The following is an 18,663-nucleotide window of genomic DNA, read 5'->3' as shown; positions in this document are numbered from 1 at the left end:
ATTCAAGTCCAGCCTCAGCAACTTAGTGAGACCTTGTTTTAAAAAAATAAAGGGTGGGGATAGAATGCCCCTGAGTTAAAATCCCAATCCCCACCACTACATGTGTGTGTGTGTGTGTGTGTGTGTGTGTGTGTGTGTGTGTGTTGGAGGGGGGGAAGGGACAAAAAAGAAAGAAATTTGACTAAAAAATGAGTATCAAGATAATTTTCTCTGATTTTAACATTTTATTATGTTTGGTTAGATTCCCATACTCCTTTGTATTCTGTTCTAGAACAACAATTCATCTCCTATAGCCTCTTCCTTCTTCAGAATGAACACCAGAATCAGTCTACCAGTGGAAGAATACAGGGTTTTTTGTTTAAGAATTGAATCTAAATTCCAGCTGTGCTGCTTAAAAGCTGTGGGAACTGCTGGATATGGTGGCATATGCCTGTAGTCCCAATTACTCAGCAGATTGAGGCAGGAGATTAGTTTAAACCCAGGAGTTCAAGGCCAGCCTGGGCAATATATCAGTGAGAACTTGTCTCAAACCACCAAACAAAACCAAAAACACTGTGGGAATAACAGGGCAGTTACCTAGCCTCTCAGGGCATAAATTTTCTCATAAAGTCCCAGCTGCCACACAAGGTTGTTCTGAGGGTTAAAAGAAATAACACATAAAAGGCTTTAATGTAGAACCTGGCACCAAGCAGTCAAATATTTGTCAGCTAACAAGAATAATTAATTCTGTCAGTTAAAATATTCCTTTACGGCAATGGCATTAAATCTAAATTAAGCTGGGTGTAGTAGTACATGCCTGTTATTACAGCAACCCAGGAGGTTCAGGCAGAAAGTTCAGAATTTTGAGGCCAGTCTCAGCAATTTAGTGAGGCCATAAACAACTTAATCAAACTGTCTCAAAATAAAAAATATAAAGGAGCCAGGTGTTTGGTGCATGCCTATAATCCTAGGGACTCAGGAGGCCAAGACAAGAGATTATGAATTTTAGAGTGCCCCTGAGTTCAATCCCCAATACAAAAAAAAAAAAAAAAAAAGGAAAAATTCACCAGGACAACTGTAGCAAATCTACAAATAGGGAGAATTTGCACTGTTTCAGTTTTCCCACCCTAGAATATGGTACTATTCTGTTTTATGACTGGAATTTTTTTTTTAAAAAGCTACAGCTGATTTTTGTCACTGGCCCATAAGTAATTTTTCTTTATTTTTGGTACCAGGGATTGAACCCAGGGGTGCTTAACCACTGAGCCACATCTCTAGCCCTTATCTATATATTTGAGGCAGGGTCTCGCTAAGTTGCTTAGGGCCTCACTAAACTGCTGAGGCTGGCTTACAAACTCACAATCCTCCTGCCTCAGCCTCCAGAGCTGCTGGGATTTCAGGCTTGTGCCACTGGGCCCTGCTTCACAAGTACTTAAAGAAAATTACAGTTCTGGTAAACCTGGAAAATCTTTCTCTCCTGGAAGATTTACAATGCACGTAATCCGTTAAAGTAATTGTAACTAATGTGTCTCCACTTGAGTCAAATTAACCAGATTAGATGTCTCATAGTTCACAAGATCTAAGCCATCAATCTTCAGATGTGCTATTATTTTAGGTACTAACAAAGTTGTGGGCGTAGCTCAGCAGTAGAACACATACTTATGGAGGCCCTGGGTTCAATCCCCAGCACTGCAAAACCCAAACCAAAAACACTGGTAACAAATCACATAAATTACTTAGGTACAGTCTTACCAAAATGTTATACATGGCAAATCCTAATTATTCACAAACTCTGTAAGTCATCTACTTGCTAAACTTGTTTATAAACCCCAAATCAATATTTGCGGTGCTTTCAGCCATGCATGGATACTTGCAGAGCAGCAAAAACTGTCACCTGACTTGCATCTCCCCAGAGGAGGTTGCTTTCTTGTTTTAGCTCTCACACTAGGCAAATGTCCTTTTCATGGTCTTTTTAGAACTAGGTTTTATTTATTTATTTATTTTTAGTTCTGTTGTCTAAAATGGCCTCCAGGGGTAGTGGTAGCTGGTGTTCCTTAGTTCAAGAAGGTTGTGATGTGCCCTTCAGATAAAATAAGTATATCAGATAAATTTCCTTCAGGCATTAATTGGTGTATGAATGTTCATAAGTCATTACTATATATTAGGTAAAGTGTCTTCAAACAGAAACACATAAAACAAAGTAATGAAAATGTTATGAGAGGCTTGCAGGAATCTACCCAGCAACAATGGTTCAATATTCACTCTATCACTGAACTTTATAGCATGTTAACTGCTGTGAATACCAAGAGTTAATTGCATTTGACAACTTGTAAATTCAATCTCATTATATACTAATCTTCCCCACAATATGTGGAATATATAAACCAAAGTTTAAAATGTCACTTTCTGAAAGTCTGACATAGTAGCACACACCTATAATTCCAGTTACTTTAAAGGTTGAGGCAGGAGGATCACAAGTTCAAGATCAGCTTGGGCAACTTAGACCCTCTTTCAAAATAAAAATGGGTAGGGGCTTGGGATGTAGCTCAGTTGTAGAGGACCTGGGCTCAATCCTAGTACTACAAAACTACAAAAAAAACAAAAAACAAAGCAAAACAAAAAACAAACCCCAAAGGAATAAGAAAACACAACTTTACTGAGCAAAAAGCTTATACAAGTAAACAACATAATCATGTTCCTGCATTTGCAGAATTTGTCTGGATCCACTGGAATTTCACATTAAATAATACAGAACAATATCAGACATTTTAATGTCTCTAGAAAATGTACATCATTGGTTTATAATAGGCATTCTCTTAAGAAGTACTATCTAGGTTAGATGTTCAGGAATGAGCTTTTTATTAGATATCATGCTGGTGGTATCTGTTATAGAAGATTATGTAAATTTTGTTTGCTATTTTATTACATTTCAAAATAGCCATCCTTGCAGAACTCAATTTTAATAAGGCAAAAGCTACTGTGAAATTTGATTTTCTGATATTTCTTGGGGCTTTCAGACCATACTTGTAATAAATCTTTACTTGAAAGGCTGAGGCAGTAGGATCAGAAATTCAAGTGTAGCCCAGACAACTTGACAAAATCTTGTCTCAAAAAATAAAAGGGACTGGGGATGGGGCTGGGGTTGTAGCTCAGTGGTAGAGCACTTGCCTTGCATTTGTGAGGCACTGGGTTCGATCCACAGCACCACATAAAAATAAAGTCAAGGTACTGTATCCATCTACAACTAAAAAAGGGTACTGGAGATGTAGCTCAATGGCAGAGCACCATCAGGTTCAAGCCCCCAGTACTGCAAAATAAAAATAAATTTATATTTCAAATATAAAATCCTGAGCTTTAGGTTTCAGATGTGTACAAAATACAACATGGGCTGGGCATAGCTCAGTGGTATAGCAAGTCTTGCCTTTCACGCATAAGTCCCTGGGTTCAATCTCCAGCAAAGGGAGGAGAAAAATAAAAGCAGCACTAAGATCATATATGCACCAGGCTTGGTGGCTAATTCCAGCTACCCCTGTAATCCCAGGCTGAGGCTCCTAGGAGGATTGCAAATCAGAGGCCAGCCTGGGCAATTTAGCTAGCAGGATCTGTTTCAAGAAGAGTTGGGCCAAGCTCAGAAGCTTATACCTGAAATTCCAGTGGCTTGGGAAGCTGAGACAGGAGGCTGGCAACTTCAAAGTCAGCCTCAGCAACTTAGTGAGACCCTCTCTCAAAAAGTGCTGGGGATGTGGCTCAGTGGTAAATTGCCCCTGGGTTAAATCCCCAGTACCCCCCCAAAACACAAAAACAAATCAAAGAGCTGGGGATATAGCTCAGTGGTAGAGCACTCCTGAGTTCAACCCCCATTACTGGGGGTGCAGGGGACAAGAGAGGCATGTTATACTTGATCTGTTTTCTGTAACATTGCTGAGCTTCCTTTAAATCATTTTTTTTTAATATTTATTTTTTAGTTTTCGGTGGACACATCTTTGTTTGTATGTGGTGCTGAGGATCGAACCCGGGCCGCACGCATGCCAGGCAAGCGCACTACCGCTTGAGCCACATCCCCAGCCCCTTAAATCAGTTTTAACAGTTTTTCCTTCACACAATTTGAGCCCTTTTACATAAAAATGAAACGATGACCTCTAGTGGAATAAGCTCAACCTAGTACCCACTGAGTTATTGTCTTACTGGACTTTATTTCATCCTGAAACATCCCAGACACATCTCTCAAAATTTAAAATGACATTTGATTAAAATCACAATAGGTTGCCAAGACATACTTTTTAATTTACTTTTTAGTTGTAGTTGGACACAATACCTTTATTTATTTTTAAATGGTGCTGAGGATCAAACCCAGGGCATCGCACGTGCTGGCGAGCGCTCTACTGCTGAGCCACAACCCTAGCCCAAGACATACTTTTTAAGTGGGTACAATATAAAATACTTTTTGGTCAGTTTCCAACTTTTTATTAACTTGTATTTAATATATGCTTCCCTTTGAGACCATGAACTCCACAAAGGAAGGAGTCTGTTTTATTTGACCCTTTCAAATCTTCTCCATTCCCTTGCCATCTGCTTGGATACAATCAATAGGAGCACCGCCAGATCAGATGGTAAAGAATGACATCTAGGTATTTGTTCTCCCAGGTTTTTTTGTTTTGTTTTGTTTTTTGATGTGTGTGGTTCAGGGGTTGAATCCAGGTGCACTTTACCACTGAGCCACATCCCTAGCTTCTTATTTGTTTTGGAAGCTGCCCTCAAACTTGCAATCCTTCTGCCTCAGCTTCCAGAATCAGAATTACAAACATGCACCACATCCAGCCCAGTTTACCAAAAAAAAAAAAAAAAAAAACTGGTTCTATTTTATCACACTGGTTCAATGTTAATACAGTTGTCCCTTGAATTGGTTCCAGGATCCCCGGCAGACATACTATATTTATTGGTGTGCTGGGGATTAAACCCAGGGCCCAATGTATGATAGAGACATGCTCCACAACTGAGCTACTCATCCCAACCACTCATATACTTTAAATCATCTCTTCACTACTTATATCTAATAAAATTTAAATGCTAAATAGTTGCTATACCCTGTTAGGGGATGACAAGGAAAAAAAAGACACAATTTCTTTCCAATTATTTTTGATCCTGGGTTGGTTGAATACCCAGATATAGAACCCATGGATATGGAGGGCCAACCATATTTATTACTACTGAAATTAATATGATTGTAGGGCTGGGATGTGGCCCAGAGGTACAGCTCTTGCCCCAAATGCATGAGGCCTTGGGTTCAACCTATGGCACCACAAAAAAAAAAAAAAAAAAAAAAAAAAAAAAAACCAAACTTTTTTTTGCAGTATTGGCCATTGAAAACACAGGGGCTACTTAGCACTCAGCTCTCTCTCTCTACATACATATATATATATATATATGTAGTTTTAGATGGACACAATGCCTTTATTTTTTATCTGGTACTGGGGATCAAAACCAGTGCCCCACACATGTGAGGGAAGCGCTCTACTACTGAGCTACAACCCCGGCCCCCTTTTTGAGACAGGATCTCAACAAGTTGTCAAGGCTGGCTTTTAACTTGTAATCCTCCTGGCACAGTCTCCAGAGTAGCTGGCATTACAGGAATGAGCCTCCACACCCAGTTTCAGTGGTCTTAATCATCATGAATTTGTGATAAAGCTATCTGACCACAGCTGGAGTTATGATAAAATGATATGGTAACCTCAGTGACTGACAAACAATAGATGGAAATAATGGGAATAATCAAGAAGTATTTGAATTTACTTGATGGGAGGAGAAAAAATAGATTTCCACAAGTTTTATACCAACTTTTTAGACACACAAACACCTCACTTTTACTCTCAATTCATGTAACCATTTAAAGTGGCTATGTTAAGTAATAATCTTTGTAGAAAATTTCCTTATTTAAAATATTAAAACCCTAATATATATCAAAAGTAATAAAAAAAGATGTAAGTTTTTTCCTTAGCATATGAACAAATCATAGTAAGCTTTACAAGGAACTGTTATCTACTGAGACATATTTCTAAGTTTACTCAATTAAAACAATTATTTACAATCTTTATTAACAATTGGAGAGGGCTGGGGCTGTAGTTCAGTGGTAGAGCACTTGCCTAACATGGGTGAGGCACTGGGTTCAATCCTCAGCACCACATAAAAACAAATAAAGGTTAAATTCTTAAAAAAACTAGATTTTACTATCAAAAAGTAACTTTTCCTTTTGTTCTTCAAGGATGCCTTATAAAACTACTTGATAAAGGAGTTATATAAGATACTGACATTCCACACTGACAGATTCAACACTGCTCACAAATCTAGGGAACATTAGCTGGAATTTTAACTCAAGAAACCAATGACAACAAAATCAATGACTTTTGAATTAGATGACTATTAGCGCAGGAGAGGAAAAATAATTTTAGATCCCCATTCCATAAGGACTTTCTTAAATGCCATGAATAACTTATTTGACCAATGGATAGGCTTCATGCAATAAAATCAGAGTAAAACAATAAAAGGCATATTCAATACATGTTAAATATATTCCATGTATATACACTGTGAAAAAAAATTTTAGTTAAAAAAATTAAAGACTAAAAAAACAAAACAAAACAAAACAAAAAACTAAAGACTGGGGCCGCAGATGTAGCTAAGTGGTAGAGCACTTATTTAATGTGTGTAAAGCCCTGGGATTGATTCTCTAGCACCACAAAAAACAAACTAATTTAAAGACTAATCATTTAAAAATGAAATTGCCTAGTTTTCACTGTTCATTTCATGAATGTACAGGAAACAACTGGAATTTTAATTTGATATAGTCAACAGACAACTCTGTCCCACACTTATGTTTATTAAAAACTGACAAACAAACAAAACCTGTACAAAAAAATCTCAAAGTCATTTATCACTTTCAAACAGTAATCAAGAGACACATTATCGCCTAGGGCCCCCTCTTCCTCTTCCACGGCCACGTCCTCTTCCTCTTCCTCGGCCTCGGCCTCTTCCTGCAACTGAGGGAAAAGAAAAGCAAGGTAAATTGTCTTTTGGTCACCACAAAAAGCATTTACATACAAGCCTTCCACAACTTAATAGCCCTTTTTTGTTCCTGCTGTTGCAGTTTAGTACTGAGAAATAAAATCAAGGGTGTTCTACTACTGAGCTAGATCCCCAAGCTCTCCCCAACCCTGTTTTTTGTTGTTGTTGTTGGTGGTGGTGGTATTAGGGATTGAACCCAGGGGAACTCTACCACTGAGCCACATCCCTAGTCCTTTTAAATTTTTTGACAGAGTGTCACTAAGTTTCCCAGTCTGGCCTACAAATTAAGATCCTCATGCCTCAATCTCATATGTAGATGAGATTATAGGCATGCACCACCATACCCAGCGACCCCCTTCCCCTCTTCTTTTTTTAGTTGCAGATGGGCACAATACCTTCATTTTATTTATTTATTTTTATGTGGTGCTGAGGATCAAACTCAGTGCCTCACATAAGTGAGGCAAGTGCTCTATGGACCAGCCATAACCCAAGCCCTCTTCCCCTCTTTTTGAGATAGTCTTGCTAAATTGCTCGGGCTGGCTTTGAATCTGTCATCCTTCTGCCTCAGCCCCAAGTTGTTGGGATTACACCTGTAATCACAACTTGCCACCAGGCCCAGCTTCTTTTACAGCAGCTATAGGAAAGAAAACTCGGCTTCTCTCAAAATGTGTTAAACTTCAAAGCAAATGCCCCCTTCATCATGCAGAATGAAGAACTGCTGGTGCAAAGACAGTTATATTTGTTTTACTTGAATTTACCATGAAACTTGTCAAGTTTAAAAGTATTTTTTCTTTATATCTTATTTTCACAACAAAAGGAAACAAATGATTTGGACCTCATAGAAGACTGAAGAGAGATCAAAATAGTAGAACATATCAGTGGAACATATCATGAAAACCTTGTCAGATTTTTGGGAACTCACTATACTCCAACTAAGTTAATTCAAAGCCAAGAAAATTTAAACATACTACATCAAATAACAATCTCCTAATCTTAGAATCTTAGAAGTCCAATCATAATCTTCCACTTGAATTCATACAGCAATATCCCTGACACCTGGTCATCCCTGACACCTACATCCCTAGCTGAATATCACAATGACAGAGGACTTGTCATACAAATACACTTATTTTATCTTTAGACAGTAATATTAGATATACCTGACATGGATTGCATTCCAAAATTTCTAGAATCATTGCACTGATTCTGGTCATACACATTGATTCAAAGCATTAAAGAGTAAGTCTTCTGTTAAAGTAATGCAGATCAACCAGATTTATCTCCAATTCTTTCTGAAATACTATTCATGATAGAAAAGGAGAGCTGGGCATGCAGCTCAGTAGTTGAACCCCAGCACCACACACATGCAAAAAACAAACAAACAAACAAAAACCAAAAACCAAAAACAAAAACAAAAAACAACAAACAGAAAAAACACAGTGGATTAAAGACTTCATTATTTCCCTGACAGGTAAGTAGAAAAGAAAAGGCAGAATAAATCTCTTTTGAGATCAGAAGACTTCAGATTAAAAAATACTTGCTAAGTAGAGAGCACAGGACTGAGAGGGAGAAAGGGGTTTAAAAAGGGTTTTTCAAGGTATGTGTTACAATCAAAAAAAAAATTTTTTTTAACCAAAAGACAATAGAATAGGAAACTTAAGCACATTTGTATTAAGACTACTACTTTTTGGGTAGTCTGAGGCTGTAGCTCAGTAGCACAGTGCTTGCCTAACGTGTGAGGCATTGGGTTTGATCCTTAGCACCAAATAAAATAAAATAGTTGTCCATCTACAACTAATAAAAAATTTTTTAAAAAGACTATTACTTTTATATTTTTAAACTTTTATGAGACTATAGGTATAGGTATAAGCTATAGGTATAAGCAAGTCAAGATGCAAAGTATATTTCTGTGGGTACAGAGCAAAAAAAGTCTCAAAGTCACTATATTAAGTGAATATCTACAAACACCCAGCCCTATTTCTATAAAGCTGGCTGAAGATACTTATCCCAAGGAAGCAGAGCTAAGAAAAACAGCTCTACAAAAGACTTTTAGATCCTGAAATTTTGGATCTCCTAGTGAAGAACGCAATTTACTTTGGGACAACTTCACAGAGAGACCCTCTAGTCAAGGAGTCCAACCGTGCCATACCTGTAACTGCAGAGACTTGGGAGGCTGCCAGACTGGGAAAATTAGCAAGACTGTTTCTAAATAAAATATAAAAAAGGACTGGAGATGTGGATCAGTGGTTAAGTGCCCCTAGCTTCAATCCCTAATACTCCCCATCCCAAATAAATAAGGAAATAGGGCTGGGATGTAGCTCAATGATAGAGTGTCTCTGGGTTCAATCCCTAGTACTGGAAAAAACAAAGAGAGAGAAAATAAGAGAGAGACACACACAGACACGCAGACAGATACACAGAAACACAGAGAAACAGAGAGAGATCTAACAATGTCAAATACAGAATAAAACTTTAAAAAGCAAAACTAAAATTAACCTTACCAGAAAAAAAAAAAAAAAAAAAAGCACTACATCCACAAAATAACAAGATTCTATGAAAAATGATTAAGGGAGGATGCATGAAAAAGTCAACAACATTTCTCCAGGGCTGAGGTTGTGGCTCAGTGGTAGAGCACTTGCCTAGCATGTGAGGCCCTGGGTTTGACTCTCAACACCGGATATAAATAAATAAAATAAAGGTCCACCGAAAACTAAAAAATACAAATAAATAAATAAATAAAATTTAAAAAGAACATTTCTCAGAAAATAAATAAATAAAGGCAAAGAAAAGACAAGAGAGGAAAAATAAGAATCAGAGAATCAGCTGGGCATGTTGGTGCATGCCTATAATCCCAGAGGCTCAAGCGGTCGAGATAGGAAAATCACTAGTTCAAAGCCAGCCTCAGCACAGGGTAAGAAGCTAAGCAATTCAGTAAGACCCTAATTCTAAATAAAATACAAAATAGGGCTGGGATGTGTCTTACTGATGGAGTGCTTCTGAGTTCCATCCCCAGTACAAAAAAAGAGAGAATCAGCCAGAAGCCAGCATGATGGCGTACACATGTAGTGGAAGGCTGAGGCAGAAGGATTGTAAATTTGAGGACAACCTCAGCAACTTAGTGAAGCCCTGTCTCAAAATAAAAAAGGGCTGGGAATGTAGCTAGATAGTAAAATGCCCTGGGATAAATTCCCCTGTTGCACCAAAAACCAAACCAAACCAAAACTGTCAGAAGTGGTTTTTGTTTTTGGTGGTTCCAAAGTAGGAAGATAAGAATGAGCAAAAGGAAAGAAATTATGGAAGTTTAACTAGCAAGTTTTCTTAACTATTAGGGACAAGCACCAGGACAACAACAGAGAGAAAAAACAAAGAAGGGGGATCCTATGCAAAGTCATTAAGGTATTTTAAAATATCAGGCATAAAGTCAACCAATCTCCAAATCTTCTAGTGTGAAGAGATCAAGCCATGCACAAAGGGACAAGATATTAAAAGAGCAATCATCTTTTAAATAATAACACCAAGAGCTATAATAAATACTATATGCACTCATTGCAAATACAGGAAACTTCGAACCACATACAAACAACAACAATAACAACAAAACCACCTGTGTTCACAAATGTTGTATTTGGAATAGTGCATTAGGATTTAAAACAGCATACTAAAACATTTATAATCCTTCAAACTTACCAGCTTCCCTTTTCTTAGATTTCACCTTAGGTTCAACATCCACAAGTAGTGTATCCAGAGGTAAGCTGTCTGGCAGAATAAAGTATCGAATGTTATTTCCCCGAATACTCAATGTTTCCAGCTGTACAGGTTCTCTGTTCTTCAGGGTCATTTTCACAGCTTTAAGATGTGTATTCATGCTGACATCTACACCTAAAGTAGAAAAAAAGCATAGCCAATATTATTAGCACAATAATTAAGGCAACCAATTAATTTGTCAAGCCACAGTTAATACTGTACTGTAAGAGCACATCTGTTTTGCAGTGTTTCTCAACAGAATTTACCACACGTGCAGAATTACGCCAATGTAAATCAGCAATCTTTCCTTCATTGAGATTTTTTCCCTAGCCATACTACTGTTTCACACAGCTAGGTATGCTTATAGAAGTGAATATAGCAAGCCCTAGAGGGCCCTGATTGTTACATATGTCCATTATGCCCTGTATTCTCCTATCCCAAGTTTGAAAGGTGTTTATTGGCAGTTCTCTTTGTAACTTACATACACCACATGCCACAACTATTCTCATCTTTGTTTTGAAAATAAAGTCCTATAGGGTCTACAGTATTTTTTATTATTACTAGGAACTTAAGATTATCTTTTTAGGGCTGGGGATGTGGCTCAAGCGGTAGCGCGCTCGCCTGGCATGCGTGCGGCCCGGGTTCGATCCTCAGCACCACATACAAACAAAGATGTTGTGTCTGCCGATAACTAAAAAATAAATATTAAAAAAATTCTCTCTCTCTCTCCTCTCTCTTAAAAAAAAAAAAGAATCCTATTCCCAGGCTGGAGTTGTAGCTCAGTGGTAGAGTGCATTCCAGGCCAGCGTGCTACAGCTTGAGCCACATCCCCAGCCCCAGGGGAATAGGATTCTTAACCAAATTTGCTCCCTCAACTTATTATAACTGTCCCCACCCCTGGGACATTCATTCATTGTATTTTATTGGGTGGGTGGATAACCAGGGATTGAATTTAGGGGCACTCAACCACTGAACCACATCTCCAACCCTATTTTGTATTTTATTTAGAGACAGGCTCTCACTGAGTTGCTTAATGCCTTGCTGTTGCTGAGGCTAGCTTTGAACTTGGGATCCTCTTATGGCAGCCTCCTAAACCACTGGTATTACAGGTGTTTGTCACTGCACCCAGCAGGACATCCATTTATTAAGTGCCTATTATATGTTAGATAAAACTTGCATTATATTATTTAGGTTATGTCTTCCACCACTAGATTCTGGGTTCCAACGAGAGACATTGTCTCCTCCATAACACCTAAAACAGTGCTCTGAGGTAACAGACTGAATCACTACTTATGAAATTTCTGGGGCTGGAGCTCAGTGGTAGAGCACTTGCCTAGCATGTGCAAGACCCTGGGTTCAATCCCCAATGCTGCAAAAATTAACAGTAATGCATGAGCTTGGGATAAGGCTCAGTAGTACATGCTTGTCTAGTATATAGGAGGTCCTGGGTTCAACCTCCAGCAACACACTCGAAACTACTTTTGGGGCAAAAGGGGGGGGGGTGTATAGGGAGTAGAGGAGGTTGGAGAGGGACTGGGAATGGCCAGGGGCCCCTTAACAATGAGTTATATCCCCAGTCCTTTTAATTTTTTAAATTTTAAGACTGTGATCTCACTAATATTTTCTTAGGGACTCATCAAGTTGCTGAGGCTTGGTCTAGAACTTACAATCTTCCTGTCTCAAGCCTCCAGAGTTACTGGGATTACAGGTATGCACTACTGCACTGGGGTAGTTGCAGAATTTCAACAGGACAGCAATTATACTTTCACAGTATGATCTAAGACTATATGACAACTTTATACTGTTTTAATTTCCTTCCACAGCAACTTGTAAAGTTCTAATATGATCACCAGTAATGTTAGTTTAATACTTTACATTTTTCTTTGCTTACTCAGATACAAATATTAAAATTTCAGTATTTTAGAGAATGGAAACATATGCTCCAAGAGTACTGTCTTTCATTTGGCCCATCTATTCTTTTGAAAACTCTGCAATTTGGGGGCTGGAGATATACCTTAGTAGTGTACTTGCCTAGCACGTGGGAGACCCTGGGTTCAATCCCTAACACAGCAAAAATTAAAAAAAAAAAAAAAAAAAAAGAAATAAATTCTGCAAAATTTTGGAAAACCTACTGTGAGCAAAGAAAATACTCCAAAATATATGTAAATACTACTTGCCTTACGTAGATCAAGTTAAGGTTTCCTAATATCCCCCCCCATTGTCCACATATTTTTTACACAACATAATGAGACAGAGAAACTCCACACTCCATCCTCAAAAATGTTACAATCTAATAGGGAACACAATCCCAATGAAAATAAAAGCTCTGTAATATATTCTGAAAGAAACATTCAGTACAGAAGAACACACACAAGTAAAGTCAGAAAATCAAGAAAACGGGATACCTAGGGAATTCAGTTTGGTTGTAGCATAAGTGCCTTTAAGGTAAGGCCATGTAAGGTCAATTAAATAATTCACTCACACAAAAAATTGCAGATCTATACTAGAATTAGGACAATGTTCATTAAGCAACCAAAAAAGAATTGTGGTCTGCAAGCAGAGATTTTTTTTTTTTTTGGGGGGGGGGGACCTAAATGAAAACAAGTGTCTAAATTTAAATAGTCCAACTGTTTCCATACCTGTAATTGTTCCATGGACCTGTGTTCCATTCTTCAATTCAATGGTTACAGTTTCATGACTCAATTTCATCAAAAATCTATGGAAAATAGGAATAAAACCATTAATTTTTACCTTTAACACTTCAAAAGCCTATCTATAGAGCTGAAAGGATAAAATTATCTGATACTGAAAATCTGCTAAATCTATCCACATTAATTTCTATTAGTAATCTGTAACATTTTTAGCTTTCCCTGAACTAACCCTCAATACTTACAAAGAATAATGTTAGCATCCTAACATAAACTGTTATTTGCATTGGGCACATAGCACACATCTATAATCCAGGTGACTCAGGAGGCTGAAGCAGGAGGAACACAAGTTTGAGGCCAGCCTCAGCAACTTAGTGAGTCCCTATCTCAAAATAAAAAGGGCTGAGGATGTAGTTCAGTGTTCTCTGGTTTATATCACCAGTACCAAAAAATTTTTAAGAAATTAAAAATTAATTCATGATAGCTGGGCACAGTGGCACAGGCTTAAAGTTCCAGTTTCTTGGGAATTGAGGCAGGAGGATTGCAAGTTTAAGGCCAGATTGGGAACTGGGAAGAGACCCTGTCTAAAAATAAAAAAGGATGGAAACATGCTCAGTGGTAAAGTGTCCAAGCGGGGTAAAAATCATGAGAATGACCAATGGAGAGGTGAAAAAGTGCTGAACATTATTAGTCATTAGGAAAATGCAAATTAAAAGGAGATACCTGTACACACCCACTGAACTGCCCAAAATTAAAAAGACTGACAACAACAAATGTTGATGAGGATGAAGGGCAAATAGAACATATTACAAAAAAAAGGTACAATCATTTTGAAAAACAGTCAAACAGCTTCTTATTAATTATATGTCTATACCATGACTCAAAAACTTCAATCTCAAGTATTTACTTAGGTAAATGGAAGCTATGTCCACAAAAAAAGATTTACACAAGAATGTTCCAAGTAGGTTTTTTTTTTTTGGTGTGGCACTGGGCATTGAACCCAGGACTTTACACGTGCAAGGCAAGCACTCTACCAACTGAGCTATACCCCCAGCCCTCCAACTAGTTTAAAAAAAATGCTGCATTTCATTACATAAAATATTTACCTCTAAAGGGAAAATAAACCATGAGTGTGGGGAGGGGGCAAACCTCAGTTGTGGTGAGTACATAAAAGGAGGAGGGTACTTCAGGCTGGAAAAATATACAATTATCTCACCCTATCAGAACCAAGGAAGCACAAACATTCAATTATTTTCTGATGAAGCCTTTACTATCTGAATTCTTCCTAATTACTAAAAGTTAGAATCAAATATTCAGATAACTTCAGTATCACACTAAGTGAACAAAGAGAACTAGATAACGGCACATTTTTATTAGAATTGGCAAAACTAGAAGTTTATCAGACATCAGGACGATCAGGAGAAAAGTAATCAATTTCCCCCTCAGTTATGGAAACGATGAGGAAAAAAATGATGGTCCCAACTGAGGTACAGAACAGAATACATTCTATAGTAAGAAGAAATTTCATTTCTATATTATACCAAAGATACAAAACAAGATTAAGCATAACCATTAAAGATGATGCTTTGGGGGTGGGGCACAGTGGCATGCACCTGTAATCCCAACAGCTTGGGAGGCTGAGGCAGGAGAGTTCAAAGCCAGCCTCAGTAAAAGTGAAGCACTAAGCAACTCAGTGAGACCTTATCTCTAAATAAAACATAAACAAGGACTGGGGATGTGGCTCAGTGGTTGAGTGTCCCTGAGTTCAATCCCCAGTACCAAAAAGAATTGGTGGTGGGGGGGATGGATATATATATATTTGCGCGCCTTGGGTTAAGTAGAGGGAAGTGAAGAGAGTGAAGAGAATCTGGGGTTATGAAGGATAGCAGAATGAACTGGACATTAAAAATTACCCTATGCACATATATGATTACACAACAGGTGTGATTCTACATCATGTACAACCAGAAGAATGAGAAGTTATATTCCATTTATGTATGGTGTTGTCAAAAGGCATTCTACTGTCATGTACAACTAATTAGAGCAAATTAAAGTAAAATAAACTGAAAACAAAAGTTACACGGAAATCCCATCATAACAACATCTTTAAATGAGAACTGAATCAAAAAGTATACTACCGAAAGTTAATTTTAAAAGATTATGATTTAGACTAGTAGATATGAACAAATTCTAAGACTTTTTACTCAATATTATAGTTCAAATAAAAATTGAATGGGGCTGCGGGGAAATATGAGGAAGACCCTGAAAATTAATCTTAATTGCCTCCTCTACAAACTGCCCCCCCAACACAATATTCCACAGAATCTTGCTATTTCAAATATAGAAACTGCCTATTCATTTGTCTTCACCACTACACAGAAGGCTCCAAAATGGCAGATATGCTGCTTTTTAAATTCTATCACCTATGGGCTGGGGTTGTGGCTCGGTGGTAGAGTGCTCGCCTAGCATGCTTGAGGCACTGAGTTCGATCCTCAGCACCATATGAATGTAAAATAAAGGTACTGTGTCCCTTAAAACTAAAAAAATATTTAAATTCTATTACCTATGTACAGTGTAACAGGTGCCCAATAGTCGAGGACAACAATCCTTGACTCAACAAAAAAGAAACTAGCTAAATAATTCTAATTGCTGGCTTATTTGCAACTCTCTGCTCCTATGTTCCAGGCCTCCAAGTCTTTTGTAGGCTCAATTAACTGACACAGTGACAGAAAACACGGGAGAAATATCTGAGAAATATCTTTATAGTCAGCCACAATTAAAATGATGACTCTATACTGGGAAAATCCTCATAAATCAAAACCGTATCCTAAACGAGAAATAATCTAGAGACTGTAAAAAATGTTTAAAGTCGCAAATTTATGAATTAGTTCCTCTTTGACTTGCACATAGGTGTCGCTGTTTCCAGTTAGCCTCATGCAGCTTCTAAGCTACTAGAACCAAGCACACACTGCAAAGTGGTTACTAACCAAAAGCGAACTTGGACGTCAGGCGCTGCACTTTTCAGGCCTCTACACACTAGATGACAAGAAACGGCTCGGCCTTCACACTCACCTACTGGAAGACACGCTGGGTTCGGGTGCGACCCAGACTTCAGCACCCTCGGCGCCAACATGGGCGCGGGAGGGGCGGGCGCCGGAGGCCGTTAGTAGGCCGCACGCACGCGGTTTCCCGCCTCCTGTAATCCGAGCAGCCCAGCTTCTGACCGCGGCCCAAATCCTCCCTTCACAATCCCACCTTAGTCATATCCTCACCTCACGAGCTTCATCCTAGCGGCGCTGTTACCCCCTTGGTCCGATAGTGCACAATGTTAGACAAGCGAAGACCCACCAACTAAGAGTTATGAATGGCCGGAAACGCCTACTCCAGAGGCTCCGGACGTAAAGAGCGCGCGGAACCCTGAAGCGTACAGCGGAAACGCCAAGGCCGTGCTGGGCCGCACTCCCTTCCGGCCGCGAGGATCGCGACGGCGGCCCCTGGCGACTGGAGGACTACTTTACGGCTGTTGTGGGCGTGAGGCCGGTTTAGGAGGAAGTTTCCTCCTAGTAGGTCTGTCTCCTTCAGCTGGCCTCACAGCAGGGCGCGGTGACAAAGCACCAAGTATAATTTCTTCTGAACGAAGAAAATTTCTAAGGGAAGCCCAAAGGATAATTCTAACTCGGTTCCAACAGCAGGAACCTTAGCATTCCTTAATGTACTTGAAGAAAGTCAAAACTTTTAGCTTGTTAATTGCATTTTAAGTTCTGAGCTCCAAAACAGAACGTTCTACTTTCATCTTACCATTTCCGCACCATTTAATTCAAACACTGTGCTTTTGAAACACCTTCTTCTCTTGACTGCCAGGATGCCAACACACCTGATTTTCTCACTAACTTATTTTTAGGGCTCCTTCCATGGCTCATTCTTCTCTGTGGAATCATTACCCACTAGAGTGCATGGGGTCTAACTGCTGTAGTCTTTTTGTGGATACTTTTCTGATAAGTGATCTCCAAAATTATGGCTTTAATTTGTGTCTGTAGACGGGTGTGGTCTCAGTAATTTAGCAGGATCCTCAGCAAGTTAACAAGACCTTGTCTCAATATAAAAATAAAAGGGGCTGGGGACATAGCTTAGAGATTAAAGCACCCCTATGTTCAATCCCCAGTAGTTAAAAAAAAAAAAAAGAGTATCTCTTGTCTGGACTGTATCTTCAATCACCAGAACTCTGAAATTTTAATGTGCATAGATTAAAATTTTAAAGGGATATTTTAAATTGTAAATCCTGATTCACTTGTTGTGGGGCCTGAAATTCTGCATTTTTAACAATATTTAGTTGAGGAAGATGCCCCTAGTCCATGGACTGCAACATCAGTATCGTGGCTGGAATGAATATTTGTGTTCTGCCTTCTCTACATCTATCTCTTCTTTTCCCAAAAGTTCCTCTTATTTTTCTGGCTATTCATGTGGTCCTGTGGGAGCCAACTCTACCCTTTATACCAGTGACTATAGTCCAATACTTGACCACAATTAGATTGGGATTTAAGCTGATCCAATTAGACCCTTGTATGAAATATTCTTCCCTTTTGTATGTGGATAGGTTGTAGCCCCTGGGTCTATTGGAAATTTCCTTAGAACTAGTACTCCAGTCTCAGGACAGAGAATTTTAAATTAACCAAAATCCATGGTGATGTTAATAAGCCCCTTAATTAAAAAAAAGAAAAAGTGCTTGGGTGTGGTTATGTAAATTATATAGTTAAATTACTCAACAGCAGCTGGGCCTGGTGGCACACACCTGTAATCCTAGCAGCTTGGGAGGCTGAGGCAGTCTCAGCAATTTAGGGAGGCCCTGGGCAACTCAGCAAGACCCTGTCTCTCTTAAAATATTAAAAAAGGCTGGAGATGTGGCTCAGTGGTTAAGTGCCCCTGAGTTCAATCTCTGGTACCAAATAATAATAAGTACTTAATCATAATAGGTAGCTCTGACTACAGTGTATATATAAAATATTTCCATTGACATGGAAAGTTGGATAGTTTTACTTTATTATCATATTTGTTTCATTCTTAGCATTTATTTATTGCCTGGAATGAGAAGATAAACCCAAAGCAGGGAATTATGTGTGTTTTGTTCACTGCAGTACTGTAGCATCTAGAATAATGTTTTGCATATAATGTGCCCTTGTTCCAGAACAGCCCTGTGTATGAAACTAACCCCAAGGTACTGCGACACTGAAGAAAG

At 38.6% G+C, this 18,663-nt stretch overlaps 1 protein-coding gene and 1 pseudogene across 2 annotated transcripts in view; one reads left to right on the top strand and one right to left on the bottom strand.

The window, feature by feature from the left end:
- Nucleotides 1-18,663, top strand: part of LOC308631989 (large ribosomal subunit protein uL23-like) — a 491,218-nt pseudogene that overhangs the window by 84,994 nt on the left and 387,561 nt on the right. The gene's annotated exons all lie outside the window — the stretch shown is intronic.
- Nucleotides 6,838-16,859, bottom strand: SNRPD1 (small nuclear ribonucleoprotein D1 polypeptide). Its single transcript, XM_081263680.1, has 4 exons — nt 16,703-16,859; nt 13,422-13,498; nt 10,726-10,917; nt 6,838-7,013 (listed from the first exon to the last, which is right to left on the bottom strand). Exons 1-4 carry the CDS (start codon nt 16,714-16,716, stop codon nt 6,937-6,939), a joined length of 360 nt encoding a protein of 119 aa, XP_081119806.1. The 5' UTR covers nt 16,717-16,859; the 3' UTR covers nt 6,838-6,936.

Source organism: Spermophilus citellus (genome assembly GCF_964194105.1).
Source record: "Spermophilus citellus genome assembly, chromosome: 12".
NCBI lineage: Eukaryota > Metazoa > Chordata > Mammalia > Rodentia > Sciuridae > Spermophilus > Spermophilus citellus.
The sequence above is the reverse complement of the archived record's forward strand: the minus strand, read 5'-3'. Positions and strand labels throughout refer to the sequence as shown.